The sequence below is a fragment of the Hemicordylus capensis genome, chromosome 1 (assembly GCF_027244095.1).
Source record: "Hemicordylus capensis ecotype Gifberg chromosome 1, rHemCap1.1.pri, whole genome shotgun sequence".
NCBI lineage: Eukaryota > Metazoa > Chordata > Lepidosauria > Squamata > Cordylidae > Hemicordylus > Hemicordylus capensis.
Window position 1 is genome coordinate 44,591,192 of NC_069657.1, and position 15,235 is coordinate 44,606,426.

Sequence of the window (15,235 nt, forward strand, 5' to 3'; positions counted from 1 at the left end):
CCCCTCCCTGGTCTCCCAGGTTGAGGCAGTGGCCAGAGGTGACGTATCAGCTTCGGCTGATATGCCAGCTGTGTCTGTTTCTTGAGATAAACTACCTCAGGACAGTGGTACATATGCTGGTAACCTCCAGACTGGATTACTGTAATGGGCTCTATGTGGGGCTGCCTCTGTATGTAGTTTGGAAACTACAGCTGGTTCAGAATGCGGCAGCCAGGTTGGTCTCCGGGTCATCTCGGAGAGACCATATTACTCCTGTATTGAAAGAGCTACACTGGCTGCTGATAAGTTTCTGGGCAAAATACAAGGTGCTGGTTATAACCTATAAAGCCCTAAACAGCTTGGGCCCTGGGTATTTAAGAGAATGTCTTCTTCGTCATGAACCCCACCACCTATTGAGATCATCAAGAGAGGTCCGTCTGCAGTTGCCACCAGCTTATCTGGTGGCTACTTGGGGACAGGCTTTCTCTGTTGCTACCCCAGAGCTTTGGAACACACTCCCTGCTGAAATAAGAGCCTCAACATCTCTGACAATTTTTTAAAAATAAAAAATTAAAAAAATTATCTTTGAGAATGCTTTCCATCAATTTGCCCTGCACAGACATTAAGCTAACCCACCTGTAATTTTCTGGCTTCCCCCAGATCCCTTTTTGAAAATTGGTGTTACACTGGCTACATTCCAGTCCTCTGGTACAGAGCCTGATTGTAGGGATAAGTTACATATTTTTGCAAGGAGGTCAGCAATTTCAGATTTGAATTCTTTAAGGACTCTTGTGTGGATGCCATCTGGTCGAGGTGATTGGTTAATTTTTAATTTGTCCAGTCAGTTTAGAACTTAATCTCATCACCTCTATCTGATTCAATTCTTTTAGCCTCTATCCCTGAGAAGCTCAGTTCAGGTACAGGTATACACTCAGTATCCTCTGTTGTGAAGACAGATGCAAAGAACTCATTTAGCTTCTCTGCAATCTCTATATCCTAACTTAACAATCTCTTTCCTGCTTTTAACTAAATGTTTCTCAGTCTCTTTTTATCTCCCTTATTGACGTCATTCACACAATCAAAAACTGTATTCTATCCAGATTTGGGAGCTATGGGTGCTCCCAATTTTTTGGTTGTGTGGAAGCAAGGTAGGAGGAAAGCCTGGGTAGAAGTGATTGTGCGGAAGCAAGGTAGGAGGAAAAGCTACCCAGGTTTCCCTCCTACCTTGATTCCACACACTCACTTCTACCTAGGTTTTCCTCCTACCTTGCTTCCACACAACCGAAAAATTGTGTGAATGACTTCATTGTCTCCTTACATTTCTTTTGCCAGAGTTTGTGTTCCTTTCTGTTCTCTTCATTTGTGCAGGTCTTCCTTCCGCTTTATAGCTTCCTTGATTTACTTGTTAGCCATGCTAGCATCCTCTTGGACTTGGTGGTACCTTTCTCCCTTTTTGGTATACATCCAAATTGGGCTTCTATTATTGTGGTTTTAAATAAACTCCATGTATTCTGGAGCAATGTGACTCTCTTGATTTTCCCTTTCAGTTTTCTTTTCACCCAACTCCTCATTTTAGAGGAGTTTCCTCTTCTGAAGTTCAAAGTGTCTATGTTAGACTTCCTTGGCGATCCTCCCCTCGCATATATGTAGAATTGGATCACACTGTTGTGACTGTTACCCAATGGCTCTACAGCTCTGACATCTTGCACCAGGTCCTGTGCACCACTCAGGAATGAGTCCAAGGTCACCTCCTCTCTGGTTGGTTCCATGTCGAACTGTATTAGGGCATAGTCATTCAGTGCATCTAACAATTTGGCCTCTTTGTCATTACTTGAATTTGAATTTACCCAGTCTATGTGTGGGTAATTGAAGTCACCCATCATTACAGCTCTGTCTCTCTTTGACACCCTTGGAACCCTCTGGACATGGTGTTGTTTTACCCTGTATCACTGCCTGTTCACCCTGTTCACCTGCCCTTGATTAAGCAGAGACAGAAGCAGAGAAAAAGCGCAACAGTACAGATTGGTCTCAGAGGGAGAAGGCAAGCAAATGAGCGGTGATGGCAGTGGCAAGGGTACTGGCAAAGATATTGTCCCACTGATGGCACCTTGTCCATGCCCTCCCAAATCTGAAACCAGAATTGACGTCCCCTTAGCTACGCAGGGTCCACCATGGTGGCATGTGAATGGGAGATTAGATGTGTGAGCACTGTAAGATATTCCCCTCAGGGGATGAAGCCGAATGTCCCAAGTTCCCTCCCTGGCAGCATCTCCAAGATAGGGCTGAGAGAAATTCCTGCCTACAGCCTTGGAGAAGCCGCTACCAGTCTGTGCAGACAATACTGAGCTAGGTGGACCTATGGTCTGAGTCAGTATACAGCAGCTTCCTATGTTCCTATGGCATCTGTGTTTAACTTCTAGGAAAAAAGGAGTGCCAGTGCTCAAGTCTGCTGGAGGACCTTCCATTTAACCCTAATGTTTGGGATACTCTCTGTAGTTACACCATGATGAGAAAAATGCACTCTGCATATCCTCAGGGGCACTTTCAACTATTCTCTTGTGTCATGGATGAGCCTTGACACAAATCAAGCCCCCCACCCCCACCCCGGATGCTAAGAACTGAAGAACTGAAAAAAAATAATACAGCTTTGTTTAAATCTATTCATATTATCTGTCTTTCTACTTGCTAGAGCTGAGCTAAGATAGGAAACATTTCTTCAAAATGTCTGCACTCTAGGGCTTTTCTTTGCCTGCATACGTGTTTCTTTTATCTATGCATTCTGCAAACAATATGTTTTCGCAAATGTATTTCCTAGCAGGCATGTCCCCCAAAGTAGCAAATTTTAATAGACTGTTGCAGAAAACTAAAGGATACTCAAACTTGTAATTGCATTTGAAAAGCAAACTGGCTCCAGAAACATGCCATCAACTCATCAAAACCAAACGAAAACAAAACCCCAACCACCACCCCCTAGAATTTCAAATAGTGTTTTATTCACAGAACAAACAGCTTTTGGGTCAACTCACAGATAACAATTTCCCCTGTTTTACGGTAACACACATTAAATGTTTTCAATGACATACATTTGTGAAAATTCATCGTATAAATATCATCTGCATCTGCACAGTGCCCCAATACACTCCCACACCCTCACTCATTCACAATTATTCCTACAATATGTTGAGATCACATCTAGCAGATTCTGTTACAAGAATGATTACAAATACACAAAAGAGAAAGTGTATGATCCCGCTACAGTTAGTCACTATGAGGGCATGCTTAACTTTCTCCAGCTAAAATTGGAGAACTTCAAAGCGCTTAACTTCATGTATAAAGGATGGCCCATAGCTCAGTGTTAAAGCACATGCTTTGCATTAATAAGATTCAGTGCTCAATCCCTAAAATCTCAACTAAAGGACTTCAGTAGCAAGGTCAGGAAAGACCCACAAAGCTGATAGCTGCTGTTTGCATATGCTGATTATTTTCAGCTTTAGTTTCAATGAGAAACTATTATTTCTTCCTTATAATGGCATTTTAGCCCAGTCTTTGTGTCCCCATTACTGAGAAGGTGGCTTCCCAATCCCAATCTGAGTCCTACTGTCTGCCCACAAGACTTACACTTCTACTAGGTATCCACACTGGCCTTAGATTCCACAGATCCATGGGAAGGACAGCTATGGTGGGGTAGGGGGAGTAGAGGATGTGCATTGCAGGAACAGGCTTTAGGACAGGATGGCCAATCTGAAGCCTCCAGAGCTGTTGCTAGACTACAACTACAACCATCCCCAGCCACAATGATCAAATGCCAGGGAGGATGACAGTCATAGTCCAACAACAGCCTCATGTTGGCCAACCGTGCTTTGGGACATTCACTGCCTGGCAAGAGAAACCACTGCCGCCACCAAAACTACTGGGGCTGCTCATGCGACCTCCTCCTCCTCATTCCAGCCACATCAAGACTCATGAGGCATGATAAACAGAAGTGTAGGTAACACATCACTACAGTTCCTAAACAGTACTGCAATAATGTATATAAGCCCACATATTCCAGCCAATTTGGAACTCTTATGAATGGTATATTTTTATTGTTTGCAAAAGCTGCTCATAATGAATGGTCCAAATATGATTTGAGTGAAAGGAGGGTTTGTTCACTGACCGCACTTGCACCTATTCATAAATTCCCTGGGAAACCTATTCTTGCTTCACTTCTTCACAAGACATTATTAGAAAGAATTGGGGTTTGCTACAGAGATGCTGCCACTATCCAATCTTAGATCTGCCCTCATTTCATTGAAGACAAAAAATTGTAAAGAGAATAGAATCCAGCGGATATTGTTGCAGCTATTGTTCCTTAAGCAATAAACTTGAGGATGTAAAGCTTCTGGCCTGTCTCTAATAGAATGAACTTCCATTTTCAGTTAAATCCTTATGATTGGCAACTGTCCCCTCATACGTTTGTAAGGAAATGTCTGGAAACCTTGGAGCAGTCCCCATGAAACTGGACTTCATTTGATTTCTCATTATTTGCTTAGTTAATATTTGATTCCTTGCAGCTGAATGTGTGGACTGACTCAATTAAAATGCATTGGAGCTATTCACACGATTATGCACACGGGCAGGAGAGGGGGAGGCAGGGTTCAACCTACCTTCCCCCAGATGTTCCTTCCCCCAGGGTTCAACCTACCTTCCTCTTTGCCCCTGCAGTATGCAAGCTGTGCACCCACATGACCCATGTTGCTGAGAGCAGCATGGTTGAATATCCACACTGCTCCTGGCAGCATGGATAAACAGAGGCCAGGACTCATTTTCCTGGCCTCCACATATCCCACAAGGCACTTTGTGATGAGCATGGTGCCTTGGATGCCTTGGGGATTCCCCCATCAGATGGGCACTCTAGGCACCAGTTTCTGTGTTTCCTCAAGCTCCATGGAGCCAGAGGAGCCCATGAGCCCGGCAGCTGGGTTAAAGGAGTGGGGGCCGGTAAGGCAGAGTGGGGCTGGAGAGGAAGGTGAGGGTGAATCTGTGAGGAACCTGACAAGCAGAAAAATCGGGCAGGGCGGAGGCAGCAGCACGGAGGTGGGTGATGTCTGTGGTAGGGGTATGAGGTACACACACTTGCTGCTCAATGATGCTCATGAGGCCACAATCTCACCTCGCTTCATGGGCTACTGCTGTGCAAGCCTCCATTTGATGCTGCATGGGAGAATCAGCCTTTGGCTTTATTGGCTCAAAGAGTCACACAATTATGGTATTGATGGAACATCTACCCTGGGCCCCAGTCCCAATTCATTCCCAATATGTACACTTCTCTTTAAGATATTCAAAGAAGGTTGTATGAGCTCCCTAGGAAGCTGGCTCCATAAGGAGCAAAATTACTCTTACGAACTGCAATCTTGCATGTCGAACTATAGAGTACACCAATGATGTACACCAATGAATATAGTACACCAATGAACTATAGAGTACACCAACTATTGAGTACACCAATGGTGTATAACTGGGTTAAAGCCACAGTTAAGAGGGGTCTCCTAATATTTAGTCAAAGTATCTTCATGTAATTTAAAATGTAGTGCTTCTGTCATCTATGGAATGGATGAACAAACTGTTTTTGCTTGTCTGATTTGCTGATATAATTTATCTGAAGAGCATCAACATCAGTCTCAGGATGCATGTTTGAGCATGGGGGTTGAAGGCATTACTTGGATTTCATTGTTTGCTGGGTTCTGCTTCTAGCATAGGGTGTCATTTTGTGGAGATGGAGGTAAAGAGTTCAGTGCAAGCATAGCACCTGGAGAAAGGTTATAATATCATTGGCATGCATCCCTACAGTGTAGCATATAACATTATAAGATACTACAGTATAGCAGCCAACAGTACCTTCAGCCCCCATCCACCTGCCCTCACCACTAGATTTATGTATTTATTTAATCTACCGCCTGAATCCAAAGGCTCTAGCAGTTCACAAAAACTAACACAAGAAAAAATAAAACAAACTATTAAAAACAGCAGTTAAAAAAATTAAAACATTCAGAGATTACTAAAAGCCTGGCTGAAAAAAATGTCTCTTACGGGCTTTTTTGAAGGATGGCAAAGATGTTAAACCACAAATGTCTATAGGGAGCACATTCCATAGCCCAGGAGAGACTATGGAGAAGGCCCGCTCCTGAGTCACTGCCAGACGAGCCTGCGTTATACGGAGGAAGACCTTTCTCGATGATCTCAATGCATGGTAGGGATCATGTAGAAGAAGGCACTCTCCTAGATAACCTGGTCCTAAGCCGTTTAGGGCTTTAAAAGGTTATCACCAGCACTTTGTTTTTTGCCCAGAAGCATATTGATAGCCAATGCAAAAATGACTGCAAATGACCCTAATTGTTTGGAGGTAGGGATAAAGAAGGGATGACAACACAGAGAAAGATGTAAGGGCAACAATACTATCCTCTCTAGTGGGCAGTAGATGTTGCCAAAAATAACCCTGAGACAGTACCGATGGCCAAAATTTGTCGACCTGGCTCATGGACTGTATTCCCCTTCTTCAGGTTCTTCTCGACTCTCAGCTAAAAATGCCTATTTCATCAGCCTTTGTTTGTATCATTGCCTTTTAGACCTCTTGTCATTTGCACTGCTGCCCTAGCAAAATCAGTTGATGAAATGGGTGTGCACTAACCACTGCTCCAGCAGAACATCACAAACCCCAGAGGTTACTCCGACACACTAATGCAAAATGTCTATGATTGGGGTGACATGCCTTTTTCAATCAACACAAACAATGGAATACAAGAAAAAAGAGGCGTAAGAGGTGAACAGACCATTGTCTGCCATATTAATGTTCCTGTGAAGCACAAGTTGAAAGCTGGACCTATCAAGTTAGTTCATTTTCCCCACTTTAGTACTGCAGTCTGCTGATGAAATTGTCACTAGAGACTCATAACAAGCAACGAGTAAATTAGAGGCCAATTTCCTTCTCCAAAAATTATTTTCTAAGAGGAAAAGAAAGTACCTTGGCAACTGCAAGAAGAGACAAGTGTATTTTTCTCTGGCTGACAGTTAGAGGCTAATTAGACTGACAAATCTTCTTTGCAGTGCTCCATCACATGACATGTCAAGAAAGTAAGTGCTCCCAGAGCAGTGCCTTCTGGGAAGGTGTTAATCAAGACTCTATGATCCTCAGGCTAAACAAAATGCCCCCAGGCAGGTATGCAGGGTTGTTGGTAAAAAGCTGAGACCCAGAGAAGTCCTTCATCCAAATCTTACTGGGACCAATGAGGAGGCCTCCTGACTCTAGTAAAGCCGTTATTTATTTATTTTTATTTGTTTATTGAATATGCCTCCCACCTTTCATCCAATGAGCTTCAGGCAACGTATGCAGCTGCCTCCCACCCTTCTATCCTCAGAACAGCTCTGTGTGTTAGGTTTGGATGAGAGAGTGCCTGACCCAAAATCAGTCCCAGTGAAGTTCATACTGAGCAGGGATTTGAATCCCAGTCTCCCTGTTTCAACTCCAAAATTCTACCCACTGTACCACACTATTTACTCAGTATTTTCTATACTTGTATTCTAGTGCTTTTTTCAATTATTCCTTGGCACTATATGGTGCTCATAAGGATAGCATTCAAATATTGCAATTTGCATACTACTTAAAATGGAGAGGATGGATTAAAGCCATTTATTTGCACTGAAGTCAGTAAGATTACATTGGTTGAAAGACAAGTGTTTCAGCTGAATTGTCTTGTTGATCAGGCTGGAAAGATTTCAAGGCATGCATCTATTTAACCCATTTCTTGCTGACACAACATTAATTACAATTCTACAGAGAAGAAAATGGAGTTATGGAGTCACTTGCTGACATGATGAAGAAAATCACTCAAAGTTGTCCCACTGAAATTAAAAGAACGAGTTAGGCAATGCTTAGGATTACTTAGAGTACATATGAGCAAGCAACTCACTTTAGGTTCAACTGCAATAAAATCTGTTTTTATTCTAGGATAACTACTGGGAAAGTGCTCCCAATCATATGCCAGACCGGTGTCAGCCAGCTCTGGCACTGGCTGAGGGTCTATGGCTAAAGGCCCACGATCGACCCCTGAGGCCCTGCTGAGAAAAGATGGTGGCCACTATCATGGCTGCCAGGAAACACTCCAAGCTAAAGTAAGCCTTCTTTAGCATTAGGAGCAGCAGCTTGGACCAGTCTTTGGAAGCTGAACTGGCATCTTTTCGATCTACAATGCGATGTCCCCATCAATGAGACTAGGAGATACAATGATGGGACAGGGCATTGCATTATAAACAAAAAATAGTTGTAGCTGCCAGTGCAATTCTCTGCCTCCTAAGGGACCCACAAAGGCATCTGGTCGAGGGCCACATGAACTGCCACCAGTACAGATCACACATCTGCTGAATTTTTCGCCCACTACACACACAAGCAGATCTTCAAATTTTCTATAACACCCTACCCTTTAAAAAAAACAAAAACAAAAACAAAAAAACAACTCTTCAATCAGTCCAATCTTAAAAAAGAAGAAGAAAAGAATGGTGCACTTCCTCAGTGGGTGAAGAAGAAAGAATGAACCAGCAAAAATTAGTCACAGCAAAAACTAGAGAGCTTGGTACAAAACAATGTATGCCTGGAACAAAGCAACAAACAAACAAAACACTATGCTCTCCCCTTATTATACTGGGACAGTTGGTCTTCTGACTACTCAAGATATTCTCTAATCACTGGGAATCAACAGCCCAGATGAACATCACAGCCCTGATATGGCGTAGCCAGGACTGACCACGTAGAACCCTTTTAAAAATGCTAAACTCACACAAAAGCTGTTGATGGGAAAGGAACAACTGGGAATTTAGATGTTCCTTCCACTGCAAACACTTTATTTGTGGGTTTCCACTTTAAAAGGCTTTGTGTGCACACAACTGCAGCCACTGGACTAGTGAGGGGAATCATGTAAGCAATGCAGAATTTGTAAGGAACCGTGTAGTTTCCTTACATGTGTGGATATTTGTTTCCATACACATATTGCCCTCACTGGGTCAGGGAGCATAAGTCAAGTAATTTTAATGCTTGAGATCAGAGGTGCTCTTACCCTCAGACCTTGGGGCCCCAGTCCATGGCCTTCTAAGTCTGGGGAGGCCTCCAGATGCCCTGGAGGGCCTCCTGCTGCCCTGCCGCTGCCCTGGCCACTTCGCCGCTCCTTGCCCTTTTTGCAGCCGCCATGTGTGCGACCGGGGTGGGGTGGGGTGGGATGGGGGTGAGACGAGCAGGCCTTGGCCTCCCCTGTGGTGGCAGCGCACCAGCTGGTGGACCTGTCCATTTGGGTCTTCAGTGCCTTCATAGTGGGAATATCTAGCCATCGCAAGCCCGCGACGTCATGGGCTTGTGACGGCGCGATATTCCCACTGCACAGTCAATGAAGAACCAGACGGACGGGCCCACCAGCCGCTGCACCTGCCGCCGCCACAACAGGGGAGGACAAGGCCTGCTCGGCTTTCCTCCCACCCCACCCCCTGGCCGTGCACATGAAGGGTAAGGAGTTGCACAGTGGCCAGGGCTGCAGCAGGCACGGGCAGCAGTGGGGCAAGGAGCAGCAGGAGGCCCCCCAGGAGAGAGGCCCCCCCAGGAGGCCCAACTAAAGTTTGCATTACATTTTTTTAAGGGGGCCTTGTGGTGGGGGGCCCCCTCCGAAGCCCTTCTGGTCTAGATGCCAAAATTACCTAGGTGTGCCACTGCTTGAGATCTAGTCATGTTTAGTCCATTCTTGGCTTCTGTCGGACCTAAATGATTCACTAATCTCTTTGTAGACTTAATCAGATCTGCACAGCCTAAGCATTTGACTTTGCAAGAACTCCTGATCTTTGTATAGATTTCAACAAGGCTTTTGTGACTTTTGAAATTAACTGAATCAAGCAAACAGAAGAAGAAGATTTTGTGGGAGGCTTCTTAGAACCTGCCATCAGTGGAAATTAGAGCTAAAGCCAACAATTTAAGTTATTTTAAAGTGTTTGGAAATTTTGGTTCAGTTTTTGGTTCCTTCACATTTATTTATTTTTAAAATTGTATCCTGGCTCTTTCTGTAGACTCAGGGGCATTTTCCGGACTATGAGATTTGCAACAGTTAAAGCATTGCAAAGTGTGACAGAATCGTGCAACGGTTTAAAACTGAGAGTAAAGGGTTGTTTAATGCTTCTCTGCTCGAGCAAATGTGGCTGGGCAGCAGCAGTAGCAGCAGTGAAGTTTGCAAGGAACTCCCCCGCCCCAATTTCCTAGGGAGAAGAGAGGACCCTCATGCCAGCCCCCTGCAGGGCCGATCATTTGGGAAGGGGAGCGCTTTGGCAGAGAGCCAGGGAAGGGAGAGGTACGAGCCACAGCAATCTTCTGCTGATGAGGGAGTCCTTGCCAGAACAGAAAAGGGGCTCCATAGAAAACAACAAATCATCATACTGTGATTTGAACCATCCAGACAAGACTACATTGCAATGCACAAAGTATGGGACAAGCCTCCTAAAATGGAAAAATACAGCTATTTTCCTGCAACACATTTGCAACATTATAGGGCTAAATCGTAATGAAACAAGGCATCCAAAATGTGAATGGCATCCTGCTGACAATTTAGGGACTGCGGTGTCACAACACAGGAAGTACAGAAGCACACTTAGCAGATACGCTGTAGGGGTTAATCTGGAAAATGCCAGGGTGACTAACAAACAAGATTAAAATGCAACAATATTTGACAATATGGAATCTCGACCCATCAGATGCTGTTATATATATAGCTTTATAGATAGTTTTGTTTGATTATTCAGACATTTTCTGTAATTTTGGTAGGGAGTGTTCTTAAATCAATATAATTATTGTATTTGGATTTGGGCCATTTGACCAAACAAAATTTGAAAAGTACAAGTTTTTAAGTAATATTTCATTCAGCCCTAATAGAATCAACCTCTTGCTAGTATCAGATGAACTTGTTGGTATCAGAGGAACTGTCTAAATCAATCAATCAATCAATCAATCAATCAATCAATCAATCAGCAAATAAATAAGATAGCAAGCCTGGAAAACAGTTACTATCTTTTTTTACAGATTGTTATATTCTATCTAGCAATCTTTTATGTTTTGTTCACTATATGTTTGTCCCAGTGGGGAACCTGTAGATAGTGTGGGGGGTGGAGTCAGGAAAAGGAAAGAAAGGAGAAGGAGAAAAAATGGAGTTGTTTATGAATAAAGCCACCTAATGGCACAGCGGGGAAATGACTTGACTAGCAAGCCAGAGGTTGCCAGTTTGAATCCCTGCTGGTATGTTCCCCAGACTATGGGAACACCTATATCGGGCAGCAGTGATATAGGAAGATGCTGAAAGGCATCATCTCAAACTGCACAGGAGGAGGCAATGGTAAACCCCTCCTGTATTCTAACAAAGAAAACTACAGGGCTCTGTGGGCGCCAGGAATCAACACTGACCCGATGGCACATTTAAACAAACATAAGGTTGCTTTGTGTTTACAAGGGAAGCAGCTATAAAACATTTGCTGATGAGATTTTGAACCAGCTATGCGTGTGAGCTTGCAAAGCTTGTGAAGGTTCTGGCATCTTCATTTTATTACATAATTGGGCCTACATTCCTGAACTACTGCATTGTGCTGTTGCTGCTGCTGCTTGTTTCTCCAGCTTCCTGATCTGCACAATACTTGAAGGTACTTTGTCCTTATCAATCCTGGACTCTGTTGTTCATTGGATCCCCACTGCAGCATGGCTCCGATCCCACCACCACCTTTTTTCTTGTCCATCCAGGAGAACCTGCTCTTCCCTGGAAACAATGGAGGTCCTTTTTCTGCAATTACCTCCTTACTATATTGTCCCCTGATTTGACTCCAGCAAAGCAGAAGGCTATATTGCATCACTGCCTGGGCCCTGAAGGCCAAATAATATATACTAATTTGCCCTTTCCTAGCAACTTGGAAAGAGATGCCAACCCTTGTGATGATGCTCTTCAAGCCTTAGATGATCATTTGAACCATACTTTGAATGTGATTGCTGAACATTACAAGTTCTATTCCAGATTCCAAATGCCTGGTGAATCTATTGATCAATATGTTACAGCATTTTGTGCCTTAAGTGTAACCTGTGAGTTTGCCATTCTTACTGATGAAACGTTCAGGGATCAGATTGTTATGAAAACGAACTGCTCCAAATTGTGTGAAAAACTGCTACTGGAGTGAAAACATACCTTGAATGAAGCTATTGAGATGGTTAGATGTTCACCTCTTCACTGTGCCAAATCACTCTCTTTGGTACCCCAAAACCAACCTCCTGAAATCCAGGCTATTCAGTCTAAATCCCTACAATCCCAATCTTCTCATATGGCACTGCCCCCAGGAAGTGGCAGCAGAAGAAAGGAAGAGCTACCACTGTAACCAATGTGGAGACTGCCCACAAAGCCAATTTTGCTCACTGTCCTGCACAGAAGATCTCTTGCAACAGGTGCAAGAAAAGCAAAACACTTGGCTAAGCTTTGCAAGTCTGCTGTCCACTAAAGATGTGTTAACAGGTTCAATGTCAAACGTGCTCTACATCGAATGGGTTTGGTTTGGCTGTTTGGGGTTGAACCAAACAACCCCCTGTTTGGTCTGACCCATGCCACACAGGTCATTCCAAGCCACGCACAGGCCCATTGCGCAGGCGCGGCAGCTTCCAAAATGGCCACCATGCCGAGGGGGAAAGGCCAAATTATGGCATAAGGGAGGCTGGCGGGGGGGGGGACACCTCTGTGGACCCCTCACTGCCTCGAGCAACTCCCCCAGAGGGGGTATGTGTAATAAAGATAATAATAATAATAATAATAATAATAATAATAATAATAATAATAATAATAGTATATTTAAAAATTGTGAACCTGCCTCCACACTGGAATGGACTGGAGTGGGGAGTTCAAGAGGGTGCTGGACCAAACTGGCCTGGTCTGGTTTGGGTCCAGTTCGGACCAGCCAGTTCCGTGCACCAGCCAGTTCCGTGCACACTCCTACTGTCCACTATATTACGATGTCCACTATAAGATAAAGATGAGGCAGATGAACCACTTCCAGACAGCACTTTAAGTGTTACAGACACTGCTTCTCCACATTTATTTATTTATTTATTGTTAAATTTATATACCGCCTTTCATTAAAACAATCCCAAGGTGGTTTATAGCAGAATTTAAAAACAAGATTGTCAAGTTAAACTTAATGGCCATGAAGTGCAGATGCTGGCTGATTCTGGTTCTCTATACACTATTGTTACACACTCCAGGGGTTCATATAATCATTTCCCATCTACTTTATGAGAAACTCCTTACTATATCAAAGATCTGCAACTGCAGCCTTCAGACATCCACCCATGGGGATACAGAAGTTCCCCAATTACTATAAATGGGTACTTCACTGCTGTCCTGGAATACAAATGATGTACTGCAGAAGGGAAAGTGCACGTGTCACAAAAAAAGTCTCAATATTGGTCTGAAAACATCAGAAAGATCTCCAGATTGTGTTAGACCCTAATAGCACGGAAGCCGTATTACAGATAATGGAGCATACATATGCTGATATTATAGCTGATTTTCTTGGACATTTTTGCTGATTCTCCTGGCACTGCCATACATTTCAAACATAAAATTCAGATGAAGGCAATGTGATAACTGTACAACACAAAGTGAAGAAGGTACCAATAGCATTGCACCAACTACTTAAAGAGGACCTTTCAAGACTACAGCATGCTAACATCATAGAACCTGTTGATTCATCAGAGTAGGCCTTTCCCATGGTTGTTGTACGAAAATCAAATGGTACACTTTGAATTTGCATAGATTTAAGAGATGTGAACTCCCACATCGTAGCCCATTACCCAATATCAATGAAATGCTGCTTACTCTGAAAGAGGTCTCGGTGTCACAACTTTGGTACTTGTCTTCAGCCTATCATCAAATTCCTCTGCTCAAAGGTTCTCACAAATACACAGCCTTCATTATCCCAGAAGGTCATTTTCAATTCAGAAGACTGCCCTTTGGATTAGCCTCTGTAGCTTTGGTATTTCAAAGAACGAAGCATGCACTTTTTGGACTACAGATGGCATCACTTACTTCCAGGATGACATTTTAGTGTATGGCAAAACCATTTAGGAGCATGATGCTAAACTGATAGAAGATTTAAGAAAACTCTGACAACACCGACTTAATATCTCTGCAGAAAAAAGTCCATTTTGCACACACACGAGCCGCGGAGGGAGGCCAGTGGCGGCCCAGGTTCTGCCACTGCCGTGGCCCCTTAGCCCCACCCCCTGAATCTGATGTCAGACACAGGGAGCATTTAGTTTGTTCAGGTGCGGGGTGTGTGTGTCTAGGGCGCAAGCCATGGCCACTGAGGGGTGGCGGCCTGGGTTCTTTGAACTTGTTGGCTCAACGGTGGCTCTGCCCCTGACACACATGGTGATGTACTTGGGACATGCGATATCTCAGAGTGGCATATGAAAACAGACGTGGTGAGAGCTATTCGGGAAGCACCAGAGCTGCACGACAAAGATTCACTTCACTCATTTTTAGGACTTTGTGGTTATTACTCTAAATCGGTTAGACAATTTGCATCAAAGGTTCCTCCATTGCATCTTCTTTTTTAAAAGTATGTAGCATTTAACTGGGATGCATCTTGCAAGGCTAGTTTTCACACCATCAAATCGGCCACTGCTGAAAACTCTGCTCTCACTTTTTTTGACACCAACAGGCACCATTGTAACCTCTGATGCGTCTGAATGTGGTTTGGGTGCTGTCTTGACCCAGCAAAAAGGGGACAGGGAAGTTACAGTTGCCTTTGCATCCAGAGTGCTTACTGTATCAGAGAATATGTATTATGTCATTGAAAAAGAAGCTCTAGAATGTTTCTAGTCTGTGAGGCATTTCAGGAGATACTTCTGGGGCAGAAAATTCACTTTACAGTCAGACCATAAATCCCTATCTGGTTTATTTATATTCGGGGATCAAGTCAAGCGACACCAAGAATAGCCAAAGAAAAGGGAGGGAACGGAGAAGGAGAAAAAATGGAGTTGTTTCTGAATAAAGCTTAGTTAAATAAACAAAAAATTGCTTTGTGTTTACGAGGAATGCCGCCATAAAACACAGGTGTGTTTTGAAATGCCTGAAGTAAAGTCTCAAAATGAAAAGCGTTTGTGTTGTGTCATAAAGTACAGGTCTGGCCAATTAGGACAGCCAGTCAGACAAGGTTGCCACAGGAG

General features: G+C 43.6%; 1 protein-coding gene across 50 annotated transcripts in view; it reads right to left on the minus strand.

The window, feature by feature from the left end:
• NRXN3 (neurexin 3) overlaps window positions 1-15,235 on the minus strand; it is a 1,829,497-nt gene that overhangs the window by 186,357 nt on the left and 1,627,905 nt on the right. The window contains exon 24 of one of the 50 annotated variants that reach the window (XM_053245319.1): window positions 7,686-7,857. The exons of the other annotated variants lie outside the window; for them this stretch is intronic. Within the exon in view, the coding sequence (XP_053101294.1) occupies window positions 7,840-7,857 (18 nt within the window). The 3' untranslated portion in view covers window positions 7,686-7,839. Of the gene's footprint in view, window positions 1-7,685; window positions 7,858-15,235 lie in introns of those variants that run through there. 50 annotated transcript variants of the gene reach the window in all.